Source organism: Vanrija pseudolonga, chromosome 1 (assembly GCF_020906515.1).
Source record: "Vanrija pseudolonga chromosome 1, complete sequence".
Classification (NCBI taxonomy): domain Eukaryota; kingdom Fungi; phylum Basidiomycota; class Tremellomycetes; order Trichosporonales; family Trichosporonaceae; genus Vanrija; species Vanrija pseudolonga.
Window position 1 is genome coordinate 3963097 of NC_085849.1, and position 17917 is coordinate 3981013.

General features: G+C 62.5%; 7 protein-coding genes across 7 annotated transcripts; 3 read left to right on the forward strand and 4 right to left on the reverse strand.

Annotated features, from left to right (window-relative positions):
- Positions 1-17: 17 nt before the first annotated feature.
- On the forward strand, positions 18-4149 carry pic1 (Inner centromere protein-related protein pic1). The gene is made up of 3 exons (XM_062767969.1): positions 18-335; positions 388-3283; positions 3337-4149. The coding sequence occupies exons 1-3, from the start codon at positions 169-171 to the stop codon at positions 4096-4098; spliced, it is 3825 nt and encodes a 1274-aa protein (XP_062623953.1). The 5' UTR covers positions 18-168; the 3' UTR covers positions 4099-4149.
- On the reverse strand, positions 4133-5491 carry LACBIDRAFT_191230 (Mitochondrial glycine transporter). The gene is made up of 7 exons (XM_062767970.1): positions 5276-5491; positions 5152-5238; positions 4893-5115; positions 4690-4855; positions 4576-4638; positions 4416-4537; positions 4133-4376 (listed from the first exon to the last, which is right to left on the reverse strand). Exons 1-7 carry the CDS (start codon positions 5422-5424, stop codon positions 4230-4232), a joined length of 957 nt encoding a protein of 318 aa, XP_062623954.1. The 5' UTR covers positions 5425-5491; the 3' UTR covers positions 4133-4229.
- A 131-nt stretch (positions 5492-5622) lies between these two features.
- On the forward strand, positions 5623-6628 carry LOC62_01G001477 (uncharacterized protein; the record flags this gene model as incomplete). The annotated part of the gene is made up of 4 exons (XM_062767971.1): positions 5623-5634; positions 5670-6125; positions 6163-6260; positions 6295-6628. 4 exons carry the CDS (start codon positions 5623-5625, stop codon positions 6626-6628), a joined length of 900 nt encoding a protein of 299 aa, XP_062623955.1.
- A 20-nt stretch (positions 6629-6648) lies between these two features.
- On the reverse strand, positions 6649-7299 carry rpc11 (DNA-directed RNA polymerase III subunit RPC10). Its single transcript, XM_062767972.1, has 5 exons — positions 7208-7299; positions 6955-7085; positions 6823-6907; positions 6753-6786; positions 6649-6706 (listed from the first exon to the last, which is right to left on the reverse strand). The coding sequence occupies exons 1-5, from the start codon at positions 7276-7278 to the stop codon at positions 6701-6703; spliced, it is 327 nt and encodes a 108-aa protein (XP_062623956.1). The 5' UTR covers positions 7279-7299; the 3' UTR covers positions 6649-6700.
- A 132-nt stretch (positions 7300-7431) lies between these two features.
- Positions 7432-8315, forward strand: UMAG_10204 (putative hydrolase; the record flags this gene model as incomplete). Its single annotated transcript, XM_062767973.1, has 2 exons — positions 7432-7688; positions 7739-8315. Exons 1-2 carry the CDS (start codon positions 7447-7449, stop codon positions 8313-8315), a joined length of 819 nt encoding a protein of 272 aa, XP_062623957.1. The 5' UTR covers positions 7432-7446.
- Positions 8316-8371: 56 nt separating this feature from the next.
- On the reverse strand, positions 8372-10495 carry LOC62_01G001480 (uncharacterized protein). Its single transcript, XM_062767974.1, has 4 exons — positions 10119-10495; positions 9589-10077; positions 8509-9547; positions 8372-8470 (listed from the first exon to the last, which is right to left on the reverse strand). The coding sequence occupies exons 1-4, from the start codon at positions 10447-10449 to the stop codon at positions 8419-8421; spliced, it is 1911 nt and encodes a 636-aa protein (XP_062623958.1). The 5' UTR covers positions 10450-10495; the 3' UTR covers positions 8372-8418.
- Positions 10496-15281: 4786 nt separating this feature from the next.
- On the reverse strand, positions 15282-17797 carry treh (Trehalase; the record flags this gene model as incomplete). Its single annotated transcript, XM_062767975.1, has 5 exons — positions 15282-16376; positions 16416-16769; positions 16806-17390; positions 17425-17522; positions 17554-17797. The coding sequence occupies 5 exons, from the start codon at positions 17795-17797 to the stop codon at positions 15282-15284; spliced, it is 2376 nt and encodes a 791-aa protein (XP_062623959.1).
- Between the last annotated feature and the right edge of the window lie 120 nt (positions 17798-17917).

The following is a 17917-nucleotide window of genomic DNA, read 5'->3' on the forward strand; positions in this document are numbered from 1 at the left end:
CCCAACGACAACCCCACCCTCGACCTCATCTCGTCCTTTATGCTTGTCAACTAACACCCAAAGCACTATACATAGAGTTCCCGTACGTAGCGCTGACAGATTTGTGTGAATCCCCCATCTAGACACCTCCCACCACACTCCTTGTCGGCCAAGTTGCCACTCCCAAACATGTCGGCGACAAACTGGCCCACCTTCCACGACTTCACGTTCGACCTCTCCTCCCGCCTACGACAGGCCGCGCAAAGAAGTCTTACCGAGCTCGAGGCCAGCATCAACTGCGATGGAAATGACTGGCTGGAAGACTACATCGACAACATTGAGGCCCAGGGAAGAAAGTTAGTGTGGTGTTTGGTGATTCTGCGAGATGGGAGCTAACCCATGAACTAGGGCCCCGATTGCCGACCTGATCAAAACCCCTTCACGAACGCAGACGGCCAAGAAGACCCGTGCTGTGCTCACCGCTAGCAAGAACCGCGTCGAGCAGATCCGACTGTTCAATGAGCGTGCTGCGCTGAGCCCGCTGGCGAGCAACTCCCCCAACGTGGGTCCTACTGCCAGGATTTGGACGGCACTAACGGGAGCTCAGGTTCGCCAGCCATTCTCCCCTCTATCCACCCACCGCCTCAACACTATCCCCGCTTCTCCCACGCCTGCATCGCCGCTCAAGGGCAAGGCTCTCCCTCTTGCCAAGGCCAAGAACGACAAGGTCGTCAAGGAGAAGGTCGTGAAGGAGAAGGCTCCTCCGAAGACCAAGAAGGGCAAGAAGCAGAGCCCCGACGAGTCGACATCTGCACCCAAGGAGAATGCGATCGAAGTTGAGCCAACTGCAAGCTCGTCATCAGCAACCAAGCCCACCGGCATCCGTGGCGTTGCTGCACAGGCGCCTGTCATCTCCATCGAGCCTCCAGCAGCCAAAACTGCCCCCATCAAGCCCAAGGCCGTCCGCAAGCCAACCCCACCAAAGGCCAAGGAGTCGACTCCTGAGCCTGTACATGAGTCGGAGCATGAGGAGGAAGAGGCCATGGAAGTTGACCCCGCGCCGGCGGCCGAAGCCGCGCCTGTCGTCGAAGTCACTCCCGTTGTCGAGGACTTCGAGCCTATCGACGTCGACGAGCATGTGGAGGAACAGGCTGCTGTCGACGAGGACGTCGAGGTTGATGTGGTCGAGGAGGCGGAAGTTGAGGACGTCGAGGTCGAGGAGGCTGAGGACGAGCCTCTTGCCGTGGCTGAGCCGGAGGCCGTGATGCCCTCTCCCGCGGAGCCAGCTGCCTCCACGTCGCCCGCGAAGGTCATCTCGCCTTTCAAGCCTGTCGTCAACGAAACATCGCCTTTCAAAGTTGCACCTGTGGAGCCTGTCACAGCCAAGCACAGCTCTCCCGAGAAGGCCAGCTCTCCGGTCAAGGAGGCGGCTGCTCCGGCACCGAACGTCCCCGTCCGTCAAGTCCGCTCGTCCTGGCTCAGCTCGGCTCTTGGCACGCGCACTGTGCCCGTCTCTGGGCTCGGCGCCGACCGCAAGTCCTATGCCCCAGGAGCACAGCCCCGCAGCAGCATTCAGTATGAGTCGCTTCGCAAGAGCGTGGCTGCTCCAGGCACGTTAAAGCGCAAGTCTGAGGACGGTCCTGAAGTCGACGAGCCTGATGTTCAAGAAAAGGCAAAGGAGAAGCGCGCCGACAAGGTGGCACGGTTTGACTCGTCCGCTCAGCCTACTTCCCCAGTGCGCCAGCCTGCACTTCAGGCCGCCCGCACTCCGGCTTCGGCTCCCCAGGCAAAGATCAACACGTTGGGCGACGCCCCCACATCTGTTCCTTCGGTGTCCTCCGCCCCTCAGGACGGTCGTCACCGGCCCGATACGTACAAGGTCGCACGTGCTCTCGACGAGATGCGGGAACGAGCTGCAGCTGCAGCTGCCAAGCAGAAGGCCGCCGCTGCCGCTGCGGCCGCGACCACAGCTGCTACTACCACCAAGCCTGGAGAGGCTTCAAGGCCAGTGCCCACCGCCACCAGCACTGGAACAGGATTCCTCCGTGGCCTGGGCAATCTCGGAGTCGGGTTCCTTGGTCTTGGATCCTCCGAGGCTGACGAGGCTCGACTTCGTCGTGAGGAGGAGGACCGCCGTGCTCAAGAGGAGGCCGAGGCCGAGCTTGCACGAATCATGCGGGATATGGCCGAGGAGGACAAGAAGGCTGCCGCCGAGGCCGCTGCTGCCATCGCTCTCAGTGCCGCCTCGAGCAAGCCCATGACCGAGGTCCGAAAGGAGACCGTTACTGTCGCCAAAATCCACAAGGCTGCCATTCTCTCGGACGACGAGGAGGACGCTGTCAACGAGTCGATCTCCCTCCCCGAGCTTCCTCAGCCCGACATTGGAGATGACTTTGACGCCATTCCTCTGGATGACGGCGTCACGTCAGCACTGGGTGCCGCCGGCATCGACATTGACATTGACTTCCCCGACTCGACTACGCCACCCAACAGTCCGCCACGCCGCATCGTCCCGATGTATGGAATTCCTCGCTCACCGGCGCCTGTCGCTGCCGCTCCGAAGCCCAAGGGCAAGCAGGTTCTCAAGGTTCCGGAGGTCGTCCTTTCGCCTCCTAGGGCGAAGACTCCGGCTGTCGCTCGCGCAATTCGCACCAAGCCATCTAAGGCGTCAGTCTCGAGGCCGGGCACTGCAGCTTCGACGTACGAGGATGCCGATGACGAGAATGACGACGAGTTGCCTACCACGGCCAAGAAGACCCCAGTGAGTTATCGTGGCTCGTGTGTGACAAGTACTAACCCCCTCTTCCAGGGCATGCACCGTTCACGACTGCTGTCCAATGCCAGCGTCGCCGGTAGCACTCTTGGTGTCTCTACCAAGTCGTCTGCCACCACCCTTCTTAGCCAGGCCGACCGTATGGCTGCCAAGGCGTTAGGCATCAAGCCCACACCTGGTAACGTCAAGAGCATCCAGGCCGCCGCTGCAGCAAAGAAGAAGGTACTGCAAGAACAATTCGTGCCTCAAACTCAAGCTGACAAGATCAAGGAGCAGGAACTTGTCGACCGCAAGGCTGAGATGCGTGAGAAGATTGAGCAGCGCCGTCTCGATGAGAAGCAGCGCAAGGAGGCCGAGGAGAAGGCGAAGTTGGAGGAAGAGCGCAAGCAGCGCCTCGCTGAGGAGGAGGACAAGCGTCGTCGCCGCGCCGAGGCCGATCAGCGTCGCAAGGAGCGCGAGGAGAAGATGGAGCGCCTTGCCAAGGAGAAGGCTGCTCGTGAGGAGCGTGAAGCTGCGACTGCTCGTGCCAAGGTGAGTCGGCGCGCAGTACTGGCCTGTGATGCCACTGCTAATGCATCTCACAGCAAGCCGAGGAGGAGGCCGCGCGGAAGCGCAAGATGGCCCCGCTCATCAACAAGAACATGGGTAGTAGCTCGATCAAGAGAGTCGCCGCCCCTGCTGCGGCTCCTCCGCCCAAGAAGGATCTTGCTTCTTCCAAGTCGACCTCGAACCTGCACGCCCAGTCCAAGATAGGCCCTACCTCCTTCCGTACCAACGATGAGCCCGCTCGTGCTCCCACAATTTCCCTTGTGGTTCCTCCGGCGCCTGCCGCTCAGGCCGAGCGCCGTCCTCTTGGTCCTCCTGCCCGCACTTCGACTGCTCAAGGACCTCACGGCACTCACACTGCCCAAGCTGGTCCCAGCAACGCTGCTGTGCTGCAGCAGTCTCGTGCTGCCCTTCAGGCGCAGCTCGACCAGAAGGCTCTCGACATGGAGTCTGAAGCGATCGAGCTGCCCGACATTGCCTCGGAGTACTCTGATTCGGATGACTCTGAGAAGGAGGACGACTTCAAGCGTCCCGGATGGGCTGGGACGCCCGAGCTTCGCAACGCTCTCAAGGCGCAGGCCAGCATCAACCCTGATGACCTGTTCGGCCCCATTCGTCCTCTCAACATGGAGGAGCTGTTCAACGCCAGGCAGGGCAAGTTCCGCGCGCGTACGAGTTCGGCCAACTGGAGCGGAGCCGACCGCCTCACCGAGCAGGAGGAGCGCGAGTATGCTCGCCGTATGGGCTTCCGACCGATCAATGCCCCGCGCGAGTCGAGACCAAGCGGATCGAACCGCTAACCAAGTGCTTGTTTTTGGAGTGTACCTGTGTGTTCCAAGGAGTAATGATGCATTGTATCCAACTGGCCACACAAGTGGCAGTCTTTGCCCTACAGAGTGTTTGTTTGCTGATGAGACACGAGTCGATAGTGTTACAATGGGGCCGCCTTGCGGGCGGCGTCGCGGGTATGGAAGACAAGGAGGAGGCCTTCGTAGACTGTCCAAGCAATGGCACTGCTTGCAGCTTTGCGGGAGATGCGCAATGATGATCCGGAGAAGAAGCCCTTGAGGCCAGAGTCCTAGGAGGGTTAGCGAGGTCGTTCCCACGACTATCTTACCCTGTAGATGTGAGAGACGGCGCTGCCAATGTTGGGGTTGGCGGCCGGCGCGACCTGCATGCGGGTCTTGACGCAGTCTGCAGGGGAGGTGATGACCGTGGCAAGGACCGAGGCAGTCACGGCTAGGCATCAGCTCTATCCGACCCAGCTTGATACGCACCAGATCCCGAGTGGAGCGCCGCGTTGGGGATGCCGAGCTCTGGGCGGAGGGCGAGGGCTCGTCCTGCCCGATGTCAGCTTGGCCACGGCCACTGCCACACCCATCACAACGTACCAGCCAGCTCCTTGCACTTCTCGTAGAAGACGACGTAGATGCCTGCGTAGGGCGCGTCGCGGACTGCCGTCGCCGTGAAGCCTTGGAACAGGCCGCGGAAGCCAGCCTTGGACACAATGTCCCGGAAGGCGCCAGTCACGCTCCGGTACTCCTTGTACGCGTTGCTCTGGGCGTCAGCTTGCTCCTCTGGCAGCCACACCCACCTCGAAGCGTGCCTTGATGATCGTCACGGGGTTGAGCACGAACCCGACCGACGTGCGCGCGACTGCGCCAGCGACGAGGTTGCCCGTCGCGCTGAGTTTGGACAGCGCCGAGCGCTTCTTGCCGTCGGTGCTCTCCACCACGGTTTTGAAGAACGGCACCCGGCCGAGCTCGTACCGGATCGAGCTGAGCATGTAGAAGTAGATGGCGACGCCGGGGACATTGCTCGGGAGTCAGCCTGGTCAGCCGAGCACGACCTACCGAACCACGGTGGGCACTGTACCGCGCCAGAGGCCGCGCACGCCGTCTTCCGCAAGCACCTGGCGCACGACGGGCGTCAACCGGTGGCTAGAGTCAGCTGGGCCCATGTCGCGAGCAGGCGCACCTCTTCCGCCCCACATCGTACCCCTGCTGCAGGCGGGTCTTGAGGAGGTCGAGCGGCTGGAGGCAGACGGCAGAGGTGAGGCCCGAGATGGCGCCCGAGAGGAGGTGGTGCTGCGCCTTGATGTCGGCCTTGGTGCGCACCGTTCCCATTGTAGGCGGGCTGGCTGGGCCGGCGAGAGGGATAGGGGGATGGAAGCGAGGTGGAGGACGACTGGGTGGTGCCGAAAGTCAAAGAGTCAAGAGTTTGCCTTGCCGGTGGTCGTCATCGCCCGGCCCGGCGGTCATTTTCCGCGGCAAGCCAAGCGGCGCGAGCCGACTCGATCGTTGGACATTACATCACTCCCTCCCATGAACTTTGAGGTGGGTGAGCAGGTGAACGATAGCTGACAAGGCAGGACAAGAGCGCCAACACGGTCCAGTCGCTGCTGGCGCTACTGCGCTCGACGCAGGACGAGGAGGATGCGAGTGCAAGTGGGAGCGCAGCGCCGCCTCCGCGTCCACCGCAGCCTGCGGCGCAGCGCCCGTCAAGCTACCACCAGCACTGGGCGCCGCCCGCAGCAACGTCAAGTAGTAGTAGCGGCGGCGGCGTGCCGTCGTCCAAGGCCATCAGCGACCTGCTGGCCCAGCTTCAGCCCGACAAGCCAGAGCCGCCATCATCCGCGTTTGACGGCCCGCGCAAGGGCCTCATCGACCCCTTTGGGCCTGTCGCCTCCGAGCCAGCAGACAAAGGCAAGCGCAAGGCGTCTGACGTAGCGGCGGCGGACGACCCAGCAGAATGGTCGTTCACACGCTGCCTGCCTGTGCTGACCGAGCTGCTGCGCGACGACGAGTTTGTCAAGGAGGTCAAGAAGGTGCGTTACGGGCTGGCGGCGCGCTGACGCTGGCCAGATGAAAGCCGACCAGGACGCGCTTGAGCGGCGGCTCTGGGCACGCATGGAGAAGGTCAAGGCCGACCACGGGAAGAAGAACGCGGCCGAGCGCGAAGTGTGCGTGGGTGTCAAGGACACGCTGACCCCCCAGGGCCAAGATCACGCGCAAGCCCGTGTCGGCGGACAAGCTCGCGCAGTGGCAGCGAGATCTGAAGCGTACGCTCGACGACTTCTTCACGACCCAAGTGCTCCCAGCGACGGACGGGCTCGCGGCGCGCCAGCGCGACCGGCTGATGGAGCTCGGCGTGCCCGGGCTCGGGCGCGCGCCGGCCCACACCGCGCCCGGTGCTGGGGAAGGGAGCGCCGCGCGCCCCATCAAGGTCGGCGCTGGCGCCAGCGCGGCCGAGCGCGAGCGCCGCGCGCTCGAGAAGGAGCGCATCGTGCGCATTATGGGCGTGCTGGAAGGCGCTGTGGCCGAGCACTAGAGAGACACGGCACACTGTAGCTATATGAACCCAATGCATTGTACAACATGATGATAAAGGCGCGGGTATCGTCTAGTTCTGGGGTTGGTCAGCTGGTGCTTGAGGACGACACAGCAAAACTCACCTCACGCCACTGCCAGCCGCACTTGACGCACTTGCTGCCTGTTAGCTCTGCTGCCCCACAGTACACTTACTAGAAGGTCGTCATCGGCTCGTCGGCGGACCGGATCTGCAGCTGGCGGAAGTAGGCGCGGTGGGACTCGCACTTTGGGCAGTCGGCTGGGCGAGTCAGCTCGGGATCAAGGAGGAGGGAGCGGCCCACGCACCATCCGTCTGGTCGACGTTCTTCCACGCGTCCTCGCCGCCCATTACGTCGTCGACCTGCTTTCGCGCCAGGTGGGTACGCATCGAGATCTGCTGCGTGATGACCCATTGGTATGGGCACGTAGGGCAGACCCTGTGTGCGTGAGCGAGTGAGCGAGCGAGCGGGCGAGCGAGCCTGTCTCAAGCAGAGAGGAGAGGAGGGCCGCGCGAGGGCTATAGCCCGCCCCGCACCCCTCTCACCCTCGCGATACCCACCAGCACTTCTCTGGCGACTCCTCGCCGTCCCCGATCGTGAGGTTGTTGGCGCAGTAGGGACAGAAGAGCATGTTGTAGGTGGTGTGTTGTTGACCGTCAGAATTTTAAACATCGTCACAACAAGGTGGAGGCGGCGGGTTTCAAACCTCCACCAGCACAGTCCATCGGCGTGAGTCGTCGTCGACGCTCACAACCACCATCACTCTCTCACCCTCAATCCACACCGACGACGCGCCAACATGCCCGAAACACCCCTCACGCTCAAGCCTGCCGCCTCAGCCCCGGCCACGCCGAAGCCCACCCCCACCCGCGCAGCCCTCAAGCCGTGGGACTTTGAGTACATCCCCGCCAAGGACGGGCGGGACGCCAACCTCCTCATCATGTTCCACGGGCTCGGGGACACCAAGGCTGCGTTCGCGGGGCTCGCGAGGCAGCTGTCTCTGCCGTCGACTGCTGTGATCTCGCTTCAGGCGCCGAACCCGTACGCTACCTCCTCTTACCCACCGAGTGGCCGTGCTGACCTTGCCGCAGCGTCCCGCTCATGGACACCCCCTCTTGGAGCTGGTACAACACCTTTGACCCGATGTTCAACCCCCTCCCAAACCCCGACCCGAGCCCAACAGTCGCACCCCTCCGCGCGCTCCTCGCGCAGCTCGTCGGGCTGGGGTGGCGCCTGCCCCAGATCCACCTGTTCGGCTGGGCACAGGGCGGGACGATGGCGCTCGAGCTCGCGCTCAGCGTCGGACGGGAAAGCGTCGACGTGCAGCTTGAGAGCGGAGAAACCGTGTCCGGCAAGCGGTTGGGATCAGTCGTCTCCGTGTGTGCTGGCCTCGAGAGCTTCCCCACCGGCGAGAACAAGGCCGCGACGCCCGCCCTGTGGTTCACGCGGGCCGACCCCCGCTCGGTTGTGGGGCAGCGCGCCGAGGCTGCGCTGAGAAAGGGCTTTGTGCATCTCGAAGTCGTGCGTGGCGACGCGGCCAGAGGACAGGACATGCCCCGCAGTACTGCCGAGTGGACCGGCATCATGCGCTTCTGGGGCCAGGTGCTCGCGCGGGGAGACGAGGGCTGGAAGGGACAAGGCGACGTCTACGAGGTGGTCAAGAGCTAGACTGGGGCATAGACCTGCATGCAATGTATGTAATCACTATAGGCGGCCATGTTGAAGGCGACGCGAGAAGCAGGGGCAGTAAGTGTCTATCTTTGATGGCACGTTAGACGCGCAGAGGTGCAGCCGGGTGCCTCGAGGGCTGGCGAAGGTGCATGCTGCGGCGTTAGTGGGATCATGCTGCACCTCAACTCACCTGTCCTTGGCCCGTGAGTGCCTACGATCACGACTGGGTGAAGGCAGCGCCGGGAGAGGCTGGTTCCAGATGGGCGGGGCTGGAATACCACCTTCCTTGTGGGGGTAGCCGTTGCCCTTACCCTTGCTCTGGAGGGCACCACGCGAAGTCCTAGTTGAAAGAACGTTGGGGTTCGACGATGCAAGAACCTTGCGCGGGCTGTTCTCCTTGCCGCTCGACTGCTGGTTGCGCTTGGGGATGTGAAGCGCCTGGGCGGGGCCGTTTTCGAGCGAGTGAAGGTTGACGGGTGAGCCAGACGAGTTGACGTGAAGCGCCACATCACGCTGGCGGGGCGGGCGGGGAGGCGGCATGCGAACAGTAGGAAGCGCGCGCTCACTGGTGGCGGCTGCCTTGAGACTCTCTTCGTTCCGCCTTCTGATGTCGGCCGGGAGAGGCGAGAACGCGATGAAGGACGGAGCGATGCGGTGCGTCGGGAAGGTAGCAGCGGACGCCGACTTGGGCTGCACGACGAGATCGGCAGCGGACGGGATAAGAAGCTGCTCAGGCCCGTCAGAGTGGCGGCGGCGGCCCCAGCCGACGTTTTCGCGACGCTGAGTCGAGTTGACCCGCATACGGCTGCTGCTTGAAGAAGGGACTTGGAGAGTGTTGGACGGGTCTTCGGGGACGCGGAGCGTGTTGCTGGACTCTCCTGGCGCCTTGGTGAATGGGAGAGGCTGACGAGCAAACTCGGTGATAAGAGGAGAGACCGGGACAACGTCAAAGTCCTCGTCCCGGAAACCGCCGTAGCTTGACGTTGTCGTTGTCGTCGCCGAAATCGCACTGCCACTAGATCCCTTCTTGTTCTGGAAGCGAGTGACTGGAGGCGGTATCGGGTTGTTGTTGTTGTACGGCCCCGATGTAGCTCGCGCCTCCATTGAGGAAGTCCTGCGACGACGAACCGCACGACCAAGAGGTAGCTCCTCCAAGTTCCTGTAGTCTGCCTGAGATTTGATGATTAAGGCCAAGACTTCTGCCTTAGTGAGCTTTGCGTGGTCATGGCCTTCGTTGTCAGCGACCAGCCCTCCCTAACAAAGCACCCACCTCTTGGAGCCTCACTCAGCTCGCTGTCAGCCCACTGAGACTTGTTGACTTGAATCTCGTATTCAGCTTCGCGGTGGACTGCAATGAGTGAACTTCTCGCGCGAGTCTCGTTGATATCTTCAACGTCCCATGGGTTCTCGTCATCGGTGAAGTGAAGCCGGGGGCTGGTAGGACGAACTGTCGCAAGCGAAGAAACCTCCCGGATGGTCGGCTCGTGCTTGAGGCTGATGAACATCGAGGTTTGCTGATAAGTTGACACACCAGCGACCACCTCAGGAGGGTTGGAGGCGTTCGAGCGCAAGGAGTAAATGGACATGCTGTCCGAACCCGAGGCGGAAGAGCAACCAAGGCTGGGTGTGCTATCCCTTGACTGACGGAGATCCGACGTCGTCGACCGCGAGTGACGGCGAGAGCCGCGAGGCTTGGAAGGGCGGCCGTGGGTCCCAGAGAGCATGAGTCTTCCTTCATTGTTGGTAGTGCTGTGAAGAGCTGCCACGGTTAGTGGGTTCGCATCCCAGGTCATCACTCACTTGGGGTACCTTCGCCAGTGCCGGCGTAGTATCCAACCTTGCTTGGGGTGGACACTCGGATCTCGTCGAGGGTATCATTCGCGCCATCGACATCGTCTGACGCTGTACTGGCTTCGGACAGAGGGCGAGCCTTGAGTGAGAAGGCTCTGGAGGACTGCTTCTCAAAGGTGCTGCCAAAGACTTCAGTGGGCGAGGCGGGAGAGTCTTGGCTTGAGTTCGTGGAGATGTCCGATAAGCGATTGGCATCCGCGTGGCGACGCTGCTCATCCAGACTGTCGGACGGCGATCCCGAAATGGCACTGAGCTGGACGCCTTCCTCACTCTGGAACATTCGTTCTCCCAGTCCTGGGCGACCAAGACGAGCAAGTGAATCTCCAGAGGAGGCGTCGCGGCGATGGGCGGCGGCCCAGTCCGAGCGACCGCCGGTCGTAGACGGCTGACGGGGGCGAGGGCGTGCCGCGATCGCGCCACCAGGCGAGGCGTCCTCAAGCACCGAAGACGCCAAAGAGCTGGATGAAAGTCGACGCGGACGTGTGATCGGTTCGAAGGCCGTCATTGGCTTTGGGAGGGCCAACAGAGGAGGGAGGGGCGGGACCGGAGGAAGCTTGTCGTTGGCATCAAAGTTCTTGTCAAAGTAGTTGGTATAGTCCCTGGCCACGCCATCGATGGGAGCACCGAGGCTTGACATGGAAGCGATGCTGAAAGCTGCTGATCCAGCCGGCTTGTGGTGTGTCTTTTGCTGACGCGTAGCCAGGACACGAGGAGGCATTGGCAGTTCGAATGGCGGAGGCGGGAAGAGTCTACTCGTCTGCGTTTGGACTTCGCGAGTAGGGGCCTTGGGCTGAGCAAACGACATTTGGAACTCGGCGCGCCCCTTGAATGGCACTGGCGACGCGCGGACACGGGCAGACGGCGATGGAAGGGGCGGCAGGGGAGGAAGTGGGCCAAACCATTCGGCGTTGACGTCCCGGGGGTGACCATCCTCACCCCGATGGTGAGGGACAACAACCAAAGGTGGTGGAGGGAGATGCCTGGGTGAGACATACAACTTGAAGTCGGCAGAAGGAGAAGACGTCTTCGACTTGTGAACTGCCTCCACGAAGCTGTCGCGCGGGTTGCCCTTGCTGAGCTCGTCGTGTCTTGCAGCAAAGTCAAACGACGCGAACGAACCTCGCGTGACGTCGTCAGTGCATGACGATAGCAGCTCGCTGAGTGGCGGAGATCTCTGGATGGGACCACCAAGATCCATGCTGTCAAGGCGAGGTGGCACCGTAGACACCCGCACAGTGGGTGAGCTGAAGTCAAACAGGACTTCCTCTGGCGCCGCCTCACTCGGGGTGCCAAATGTGTAGTCCCCGTGACCCGGCGGCATGCGAGGAGTCGGCGAGTCAGACACATCGTACACCCCACCCGACAGGTTGCGAGGAACGTCGAGGGCAAACTGGTCCGAATGAGCGGTGACGTTGGGGAGATCCTTGACAGGAGTGAACTGCCTGATGACGTCGTCCGAAGCGCCGGAGCTTGTCGAGCATGTTGAGATGCGCGAGCGAAGTGTCTCAGTGACGTCGAGATACATGGCCTTGGGGCGGGGCGCAGAAGCCATCGGGCTAGCGTTGGGGGATGGCGGGGCGAAGATGTTGCGCTGGCCAGCCTTGACCATGCTGGTGGGTACGGAAGTATCATCCTTCCTCACCGGCGTCAGGAGATGCTCCTCAGTCGCATGTTGGGGGACAGCTGGAGGAGTGGCCGTCGATTTGGCCACATTCGCGACGGTCTTGCGGGCAGGCGAACCCCTTGCCAGCAGCAGCATGGCCGACTTGACCTTGCGCAGCTCCAAGGGGCTAGTCTGAGAAGCTTGACGAAGAGACTGAACCGAGGCACGCGTGCCTTTAGCCACGGGGGTGTTGGTGAGGGAGGGTGGCATGTTGGACACCAAGTCGAAGAGCTCAGCCGTCGCTGAGTTAACTTCTTCAAGCGTGCTGGCGGCTGATGGCCGATTAGGACTGAATCTTTCACATTCTATGAACTCACCATCGGTCTGTGCGTAGGCTCCTGCAGGCTGGAATGCAGCGTCACCAAAGCGGCTGATCGCAAAGTCGTCATTGCCGTCATCCTTAGTCTCCGAAACAGACTGGAGGCGGAGCGGCGTGGGTGGCTGTTGAACCCGCTTCTTTGGCGATGACGTAGGCGACGCGCGTATCTTGTCCATGCTCTTGCGGAGGGCAACGCTGAAGAGACCGGTGAGGCTCTTGCGCTTTGGAAGCGACTTGGTGCTCGACGCCTCCGCCGGCCGCTCAGCAGCTGGAGGCGCCCACAGCGAGCCTTGGCCACCCGAGCCTAACTGGTTGGCAACGAAGGGGGAGTCGTCTTCGACAATGGGAAGTTGTTGTAACTTGACAGAGGCAGACCTGATGGATGGTGAACGGGCACGAGGACGAATTGGGATTCCAACGGTGGCCATGTCAACCGAGGGGTGGGTGATGTGCAGGGTGGGCACAGTCGGTGCACTGGTGGGGCGGAGGGCAGGGCCGCTCTTCGGGGCAGGGATGCTCTTCTGGACAGGAATGTTCTGGTGGACAGGAACACGCTCGGCCTTCAGAAGATGGGGCATGGCTAGGAACAATGTCAGCGCCACTGCGAAGCTGATAGTCTTTCCCACTTACGGGGCACCTCAGGGTCGTTGGCTCCCGCACCACCCTTGTGCTTCGGCTTTCTGTTCTTGAAGAATCCCCAGACGGTGGAACGCGCCTTGTCCTTCCTCAGAGTCTTGCTAGGCTTTGGCTCGGCCTGTGAAGGCGTCGTTGGACGAGAGCCGAACACTGAAGGAGCTTGAGGGACGCCGCCAATGTTGGACGAGGGACCGACGGTGGCCGAGCGTGGCGCCACGCTCGGGGCTGGCACCGGCAGGCTGGTGACCGGGACGGAGGTCAGAAGCGGAGCCGACACGCGGCGGTCTTCGCGGGACGTTGACGACGTGACTTCGGGAGGCACATAGAAGTGCATGCTACGATCATGGTCAGAATCACCTCTGTGTCTGAATACCTGTGGCGTACCTGTCTTCGACCCATGAGTCCTCAAAGTCATCCTTGACGGCCTTGACGGAGGGTGCGTGACGTTCTGCCTCAATTTCCTTTGCCGAGGGCGCGCGCTCGATCGGCGGAAAGGCGACAACGGCTGCGCCTTGACCGGGTCGGCCAAATGGATCGGGACCACAGCTCGGACGCTGCTTGTTTTCAGGTACCACCAGCGTGTTACCAGAGGGTTGGCGGCGAGGCCAGGCGGATCGCGCCGAGCGGGCATCTGAAGCGACTGGGGGCTTGAGAGGGGGGAGGGGTGGTGCGGTGGCCACAGCCGGGTGCTTGGCCTTGGTCGCACCCCAGTTGAAGAGATTACCGAGCCCCTTGCGCGTCTTTGGCTGCTTGGGCGCCGCAGCCGAAACGACGGGGTTGTTAAGCGTGGGGGTTGGCGAGTGAGACGACGCACGCGAAGGTGGGGCACGCGATGTTGTCGAGTGGGTGGACCGCGATCCGGCGCCGCTGGGTGCGAAGAGCGACGAGGGCATCTTGCGGATCGAGTCCTTGATCTTTCTGCGGCCACAGGGTGCTGGGCTGGCAGGGGGAGGGGGAGGCTTGAGCAGTTGGGCAGAAGCAGAAGTCTTGGTGTTCATGATGATGGCGTAACAAGTGCGTGATACAGAGTCGTAAGGTCGTTAATGGAAACAGGTCGTGTCAAGGGGCGTGGAGTCGTTAGAGCGCGAAGCGGCAGCTTCGAGTCAGGCGAAGACAGGTAGTTGGTCTTGCCTCCTCGGCGCTAGAAGGAAGTTGTTGTGCTGGTCGTCAAGTCGTGGAGGGCTAGAGTGTCCGTGGTGTCAACAGGCGTGCTTGGCTTGAGGCTTGTGGACCGAGGAGTGGTGCGAGCCGTCAAGTTGAGTGATTTTCTGGGGTGAGTTAGTGGCCGCCTGCCCCGCGCGGCTCATTCAACGTACTGCGAAAGAGTGAGGTTGTCGTGTCTGTGGCCCTCAACAAGGGCCGAGAGGTGCGTCACTTGTCGTTCAACGTGATAGTAGGGAGGGGGGATAGCCCATCGCCAGGCCTTGTGGGAGTGACGAGGTGATGATGGGCAAGAGGATTGGGGGGATGGGATTGGGAGGATCTCGTTGTTCGTGCGTGCGTGATGTGTTTCGTAGACTGTTCGTGTTGCTCTCAAGTCGAGTCGAGAGCGGCGCTATGGAATCGTGGGTGGGCGTCGATGGGGTCGTTAGTGGAGATGAGGAGAGAGGAAGGAAGGAAGAGAGTCGAGTGAGAAGTGTGTTGACTTAAAGGGCACAGCAAGGGGGGGGTGGGGGGTGCAGGCTGCCGGCAGGTTGAGTGATAGCACGCTTCTGGTCCGTGTTGTCGTGTTTGGAAAGACAGGCGCGAAGTTGGTGCACCCAGGCAGGCGGGCGACTGCAAGGGGGGAGACGCACGAGTCGCAAGTTCTCGGCTTTGAATGTGCGTGTGCGTCACACCTCCGCCGTCGTCGTCGCCAAGAGGCCCGTGTGCGCATCGTGCGCGCTTGATTTCTCTTGCAATCTGGCCGCGGTCGCCAAAAGAAGCAGGCAGCGAGGACCGCTCGGACCGTCGAGCCTGAGAAAACATTGAGGGGCGGCGCCAGGCCGCCTGCGCTCCTGACGGTCAGTGCGTGACTCGTGCTCGTGGTGGTCAAGGCGACGGAAGGGCTGCACGGTGGCGATCCGTCGTCAGCAGTGAGCAGTGAGCAGTGAGGCAGCGAGGTGAGCGGAGGGTGTGGCCCGCTTGCTGCGAGGGAGGGCGAGGCGGGGGCGTGGTCGCGACACGGATGGGCCTGCCCCGGCTGCACCGCTCACTCTGCTGCCGACCGATGCACGCGGTCTGTTCTCATTACGCGCTGCGCTGCCCTCGATCGGCAGGTTAGCAAGGGGCACGACGACGACGGGCGAGTTAGTCTGCAGACTGTTCGACAAACAAACAGCACCAAGACGTACATCTGCAGCATCGGCTCGCCGCGGACCGCGCAACCGAGAATCACGTGATTATGCATTGACTATTGTGGCGGAATCCAGACTGTGCCACGAACATCCTGTCGCCATGTCCATCGCCATCGCCTCCTCTCCTCGGCCCGCTCGGTCCCGCACTTGGCGTTTCATCACGAGCGCAGAGCACGCGGAACACGGAAACCGTAAAACTTGTGCTGCGGGAATGTGGCAGTGCTGTTGGTGCTGGTGCTGTTGCCCGGGGTGCCGGTCGAATTGGTCGAATTGGTAGCGCCGAGAATAGGAATGAGGGGACACGACGGAGGGCCAATGTACCGCCCGTACGCTGCCGCAGCCCACAGGACCACGCCGTTCGTCCACCCGAATCCCGTCACGACAGTGTACTCTCCACCACCGCCTGCGGCGTCCGGGTCGGTGACGTTGAACTTTTCAAACATCTTGCCGGTCGTCCCGGCCGTGTAGGTTCCCGTCGCGTTCAGGTCCGCGAGGGGCAGCTGGGCCAGCACGCCCGGGAGACTCCCTCCCGTCGAGTACCATGAGCAGAAGGCTGCCGCAAGGTATCGGTTCGCATACTCGATTGCCAGGGCGCGCGGCCACGATGCGTTGCGCGAAGCTTGGACCGAGAGGGACGAGTTGCCGACGACGGTGGCGGGCTGGGGCTGGATCTCTGACTCGTTGACGCCGAGCTGGCCAGACGTGACGCCGCTGTACGGGATCGTGAGGTTGGCCAGGACACTCGCGTTCGGGAGCACCCGGCTGAGCGTCTCGAACGCCTTGATCGTCGTGTACAGGTGCGGAGGCCACGCGTTGGGAAAGTCCCAGTTGAGCCCGGTGTACAGCAGCGTCGCAACGCTGGGTACCCCGGCGTACTGCCCCAGAAGGTAACGTGTCCCGCTGACGATGCCGAGCGCGGCGGTCTCGTTGCCGCGGGTGACTTCCGGCGGAGTGATGTTCTGCCACAGCGGCCACCACCCCGCCATCGAGTACACGGGCGAGCGGGCGTCGGACGTCGTGTTGAAGTCGTAGAAGAAGGCCTTGGTTGGGTCCCAGTGCAGGTCGAGCACTGCAGCCTTGTAGCTCGCCGCCATGTGGAGGTGGTGCTCGATCCTCGCGCCGTACGGGTTGGTGGTATTGGTAGGGTTGACGCTGGCCGTGTCGTTGGCTTGGCGCTTGGCGAGGGTCTGGTTGGTCGCATTGCCTGGCTTGGACTCCAGAGTGGCCCCGTAGACTGTATACAGATTCGCAAGCTAAGGTGCGTGTCAGCTACTTCCCTGCAGTGAACCTACAAGCTGGTGGTTGCCAGCCAACAGCGCATTAAGGTCGACGGGCACGATGGCGCGGATATTGAGCGTCCTCAGGGCCTGGTTATTGTCGCTGACGTTTAACAGTGGCTGCTTGCACCATCGGGACGAGTAGTCCCAGCCCGACTCGGCGCCGGTAGCCAGCTCGGCGTAGAGCTCGCTACGCTGCGACTCGTTGAGCGGCGGGGAAGCGCCAAACGCCGTCGTCCAGTCTTCAACGTAGCCCTCTGGCCTGGGCGCCGAGTTGTTCACGTTGTAGTGCGCAACGCGGTGCGTCTTGTTGGTCCAAGGCGAGGTGACCTCGATCGTGCGGTTCGTCCTGAACCACTTGAGCTCGCGCTGGCGTCAGCTCGCCCCCCAGTCTCTCACACCCACCTCGAGGAGCGGCAGCGCCCTCTGCAGCACAGTCACATTGCCCGTCACCTTGACGTACGCGTCGACCATCTGCGTGAACACGGGCGGCTGGGACCGGTTGAGGTAGTACTTGCGCCCGCCGTTGGGCAGGAAGCCGTACACCTCGATCAGGTCCATAAAGTTCTGGAGCAGGTTCCACGCGTACCCGTACAGCTCGGACTCGAGGAGGCCAGTGATGATCCAGAAGCTGTCCCAGTAGTACAGCTCGCGATAGCGCCCGCCGGGCACGACGATGGTGTGGTTGAGCGGGATGAGGGACGAGGCGCACGCGCCCGCGCCCGCCTGGCACAGCGCCGACTCGTTCGTCTGCCGGATAAGCAGCTCCCAGTAGCTGTGCACTGTGGACACGAAGGCGCGATAGATGGGGTCAGACACGTTGTTGAGGATTGCAGGCGTGGGGTTGAAGCCTTGAATCGCGACCTGTTCGAGCTCGAGGCCCTCGCCCTTGAAGTTGTCCGCCACGAACGTCTCGACCGCGCCGACAGTCACGTTGCCACCGATCGCGTTCCACGCCGCGAGGGTGTCGTTGAGCGCGTGGAGCGTGGGCTGTGGTCAGATGAGCGCCGCGACAACCACTTACCTTGTCGACAAACGTCTTGCTGTCTGGGAAGACGCGCGCGAGCTGCACATCCTGGAGGAGCGGACCGGGGCAGTACGGCGCGCCGTCGGCACACCACCCTGGAGTCAGCGGGGCCATGCGGAGGCGTACACTGCGGGGGTGGGTAGACTCCTTGGCCCGGAACGGGGGTACCAGGCGCAACCGAAGCCGACGGTACAGCAGTGGACACGGGTGTCGTCGTCGTCGTGCCGGCCGGCGTCGTAGGGCTATTCGTAGGGCTCGCCACTGGCGTGAGCTGGCCGCTGGATATGATGGCTGGCCCGGGACCGAACGCGCCGCCCGGCCCCTGGGCTAGGACGAGATGCGCGAAGAGGACGAGGATCCACAGCGACATTGTCAGTGGATGGGGGTCAGTGGGTGCGGTGAGCGAGCATCGTCTCAGCCAGCTTTAAGCGCACGCGAGGGGTGGCGAGCGGGGGGGGCGGCACGATGGGGCAGCAGCGGCGCCCCTCCA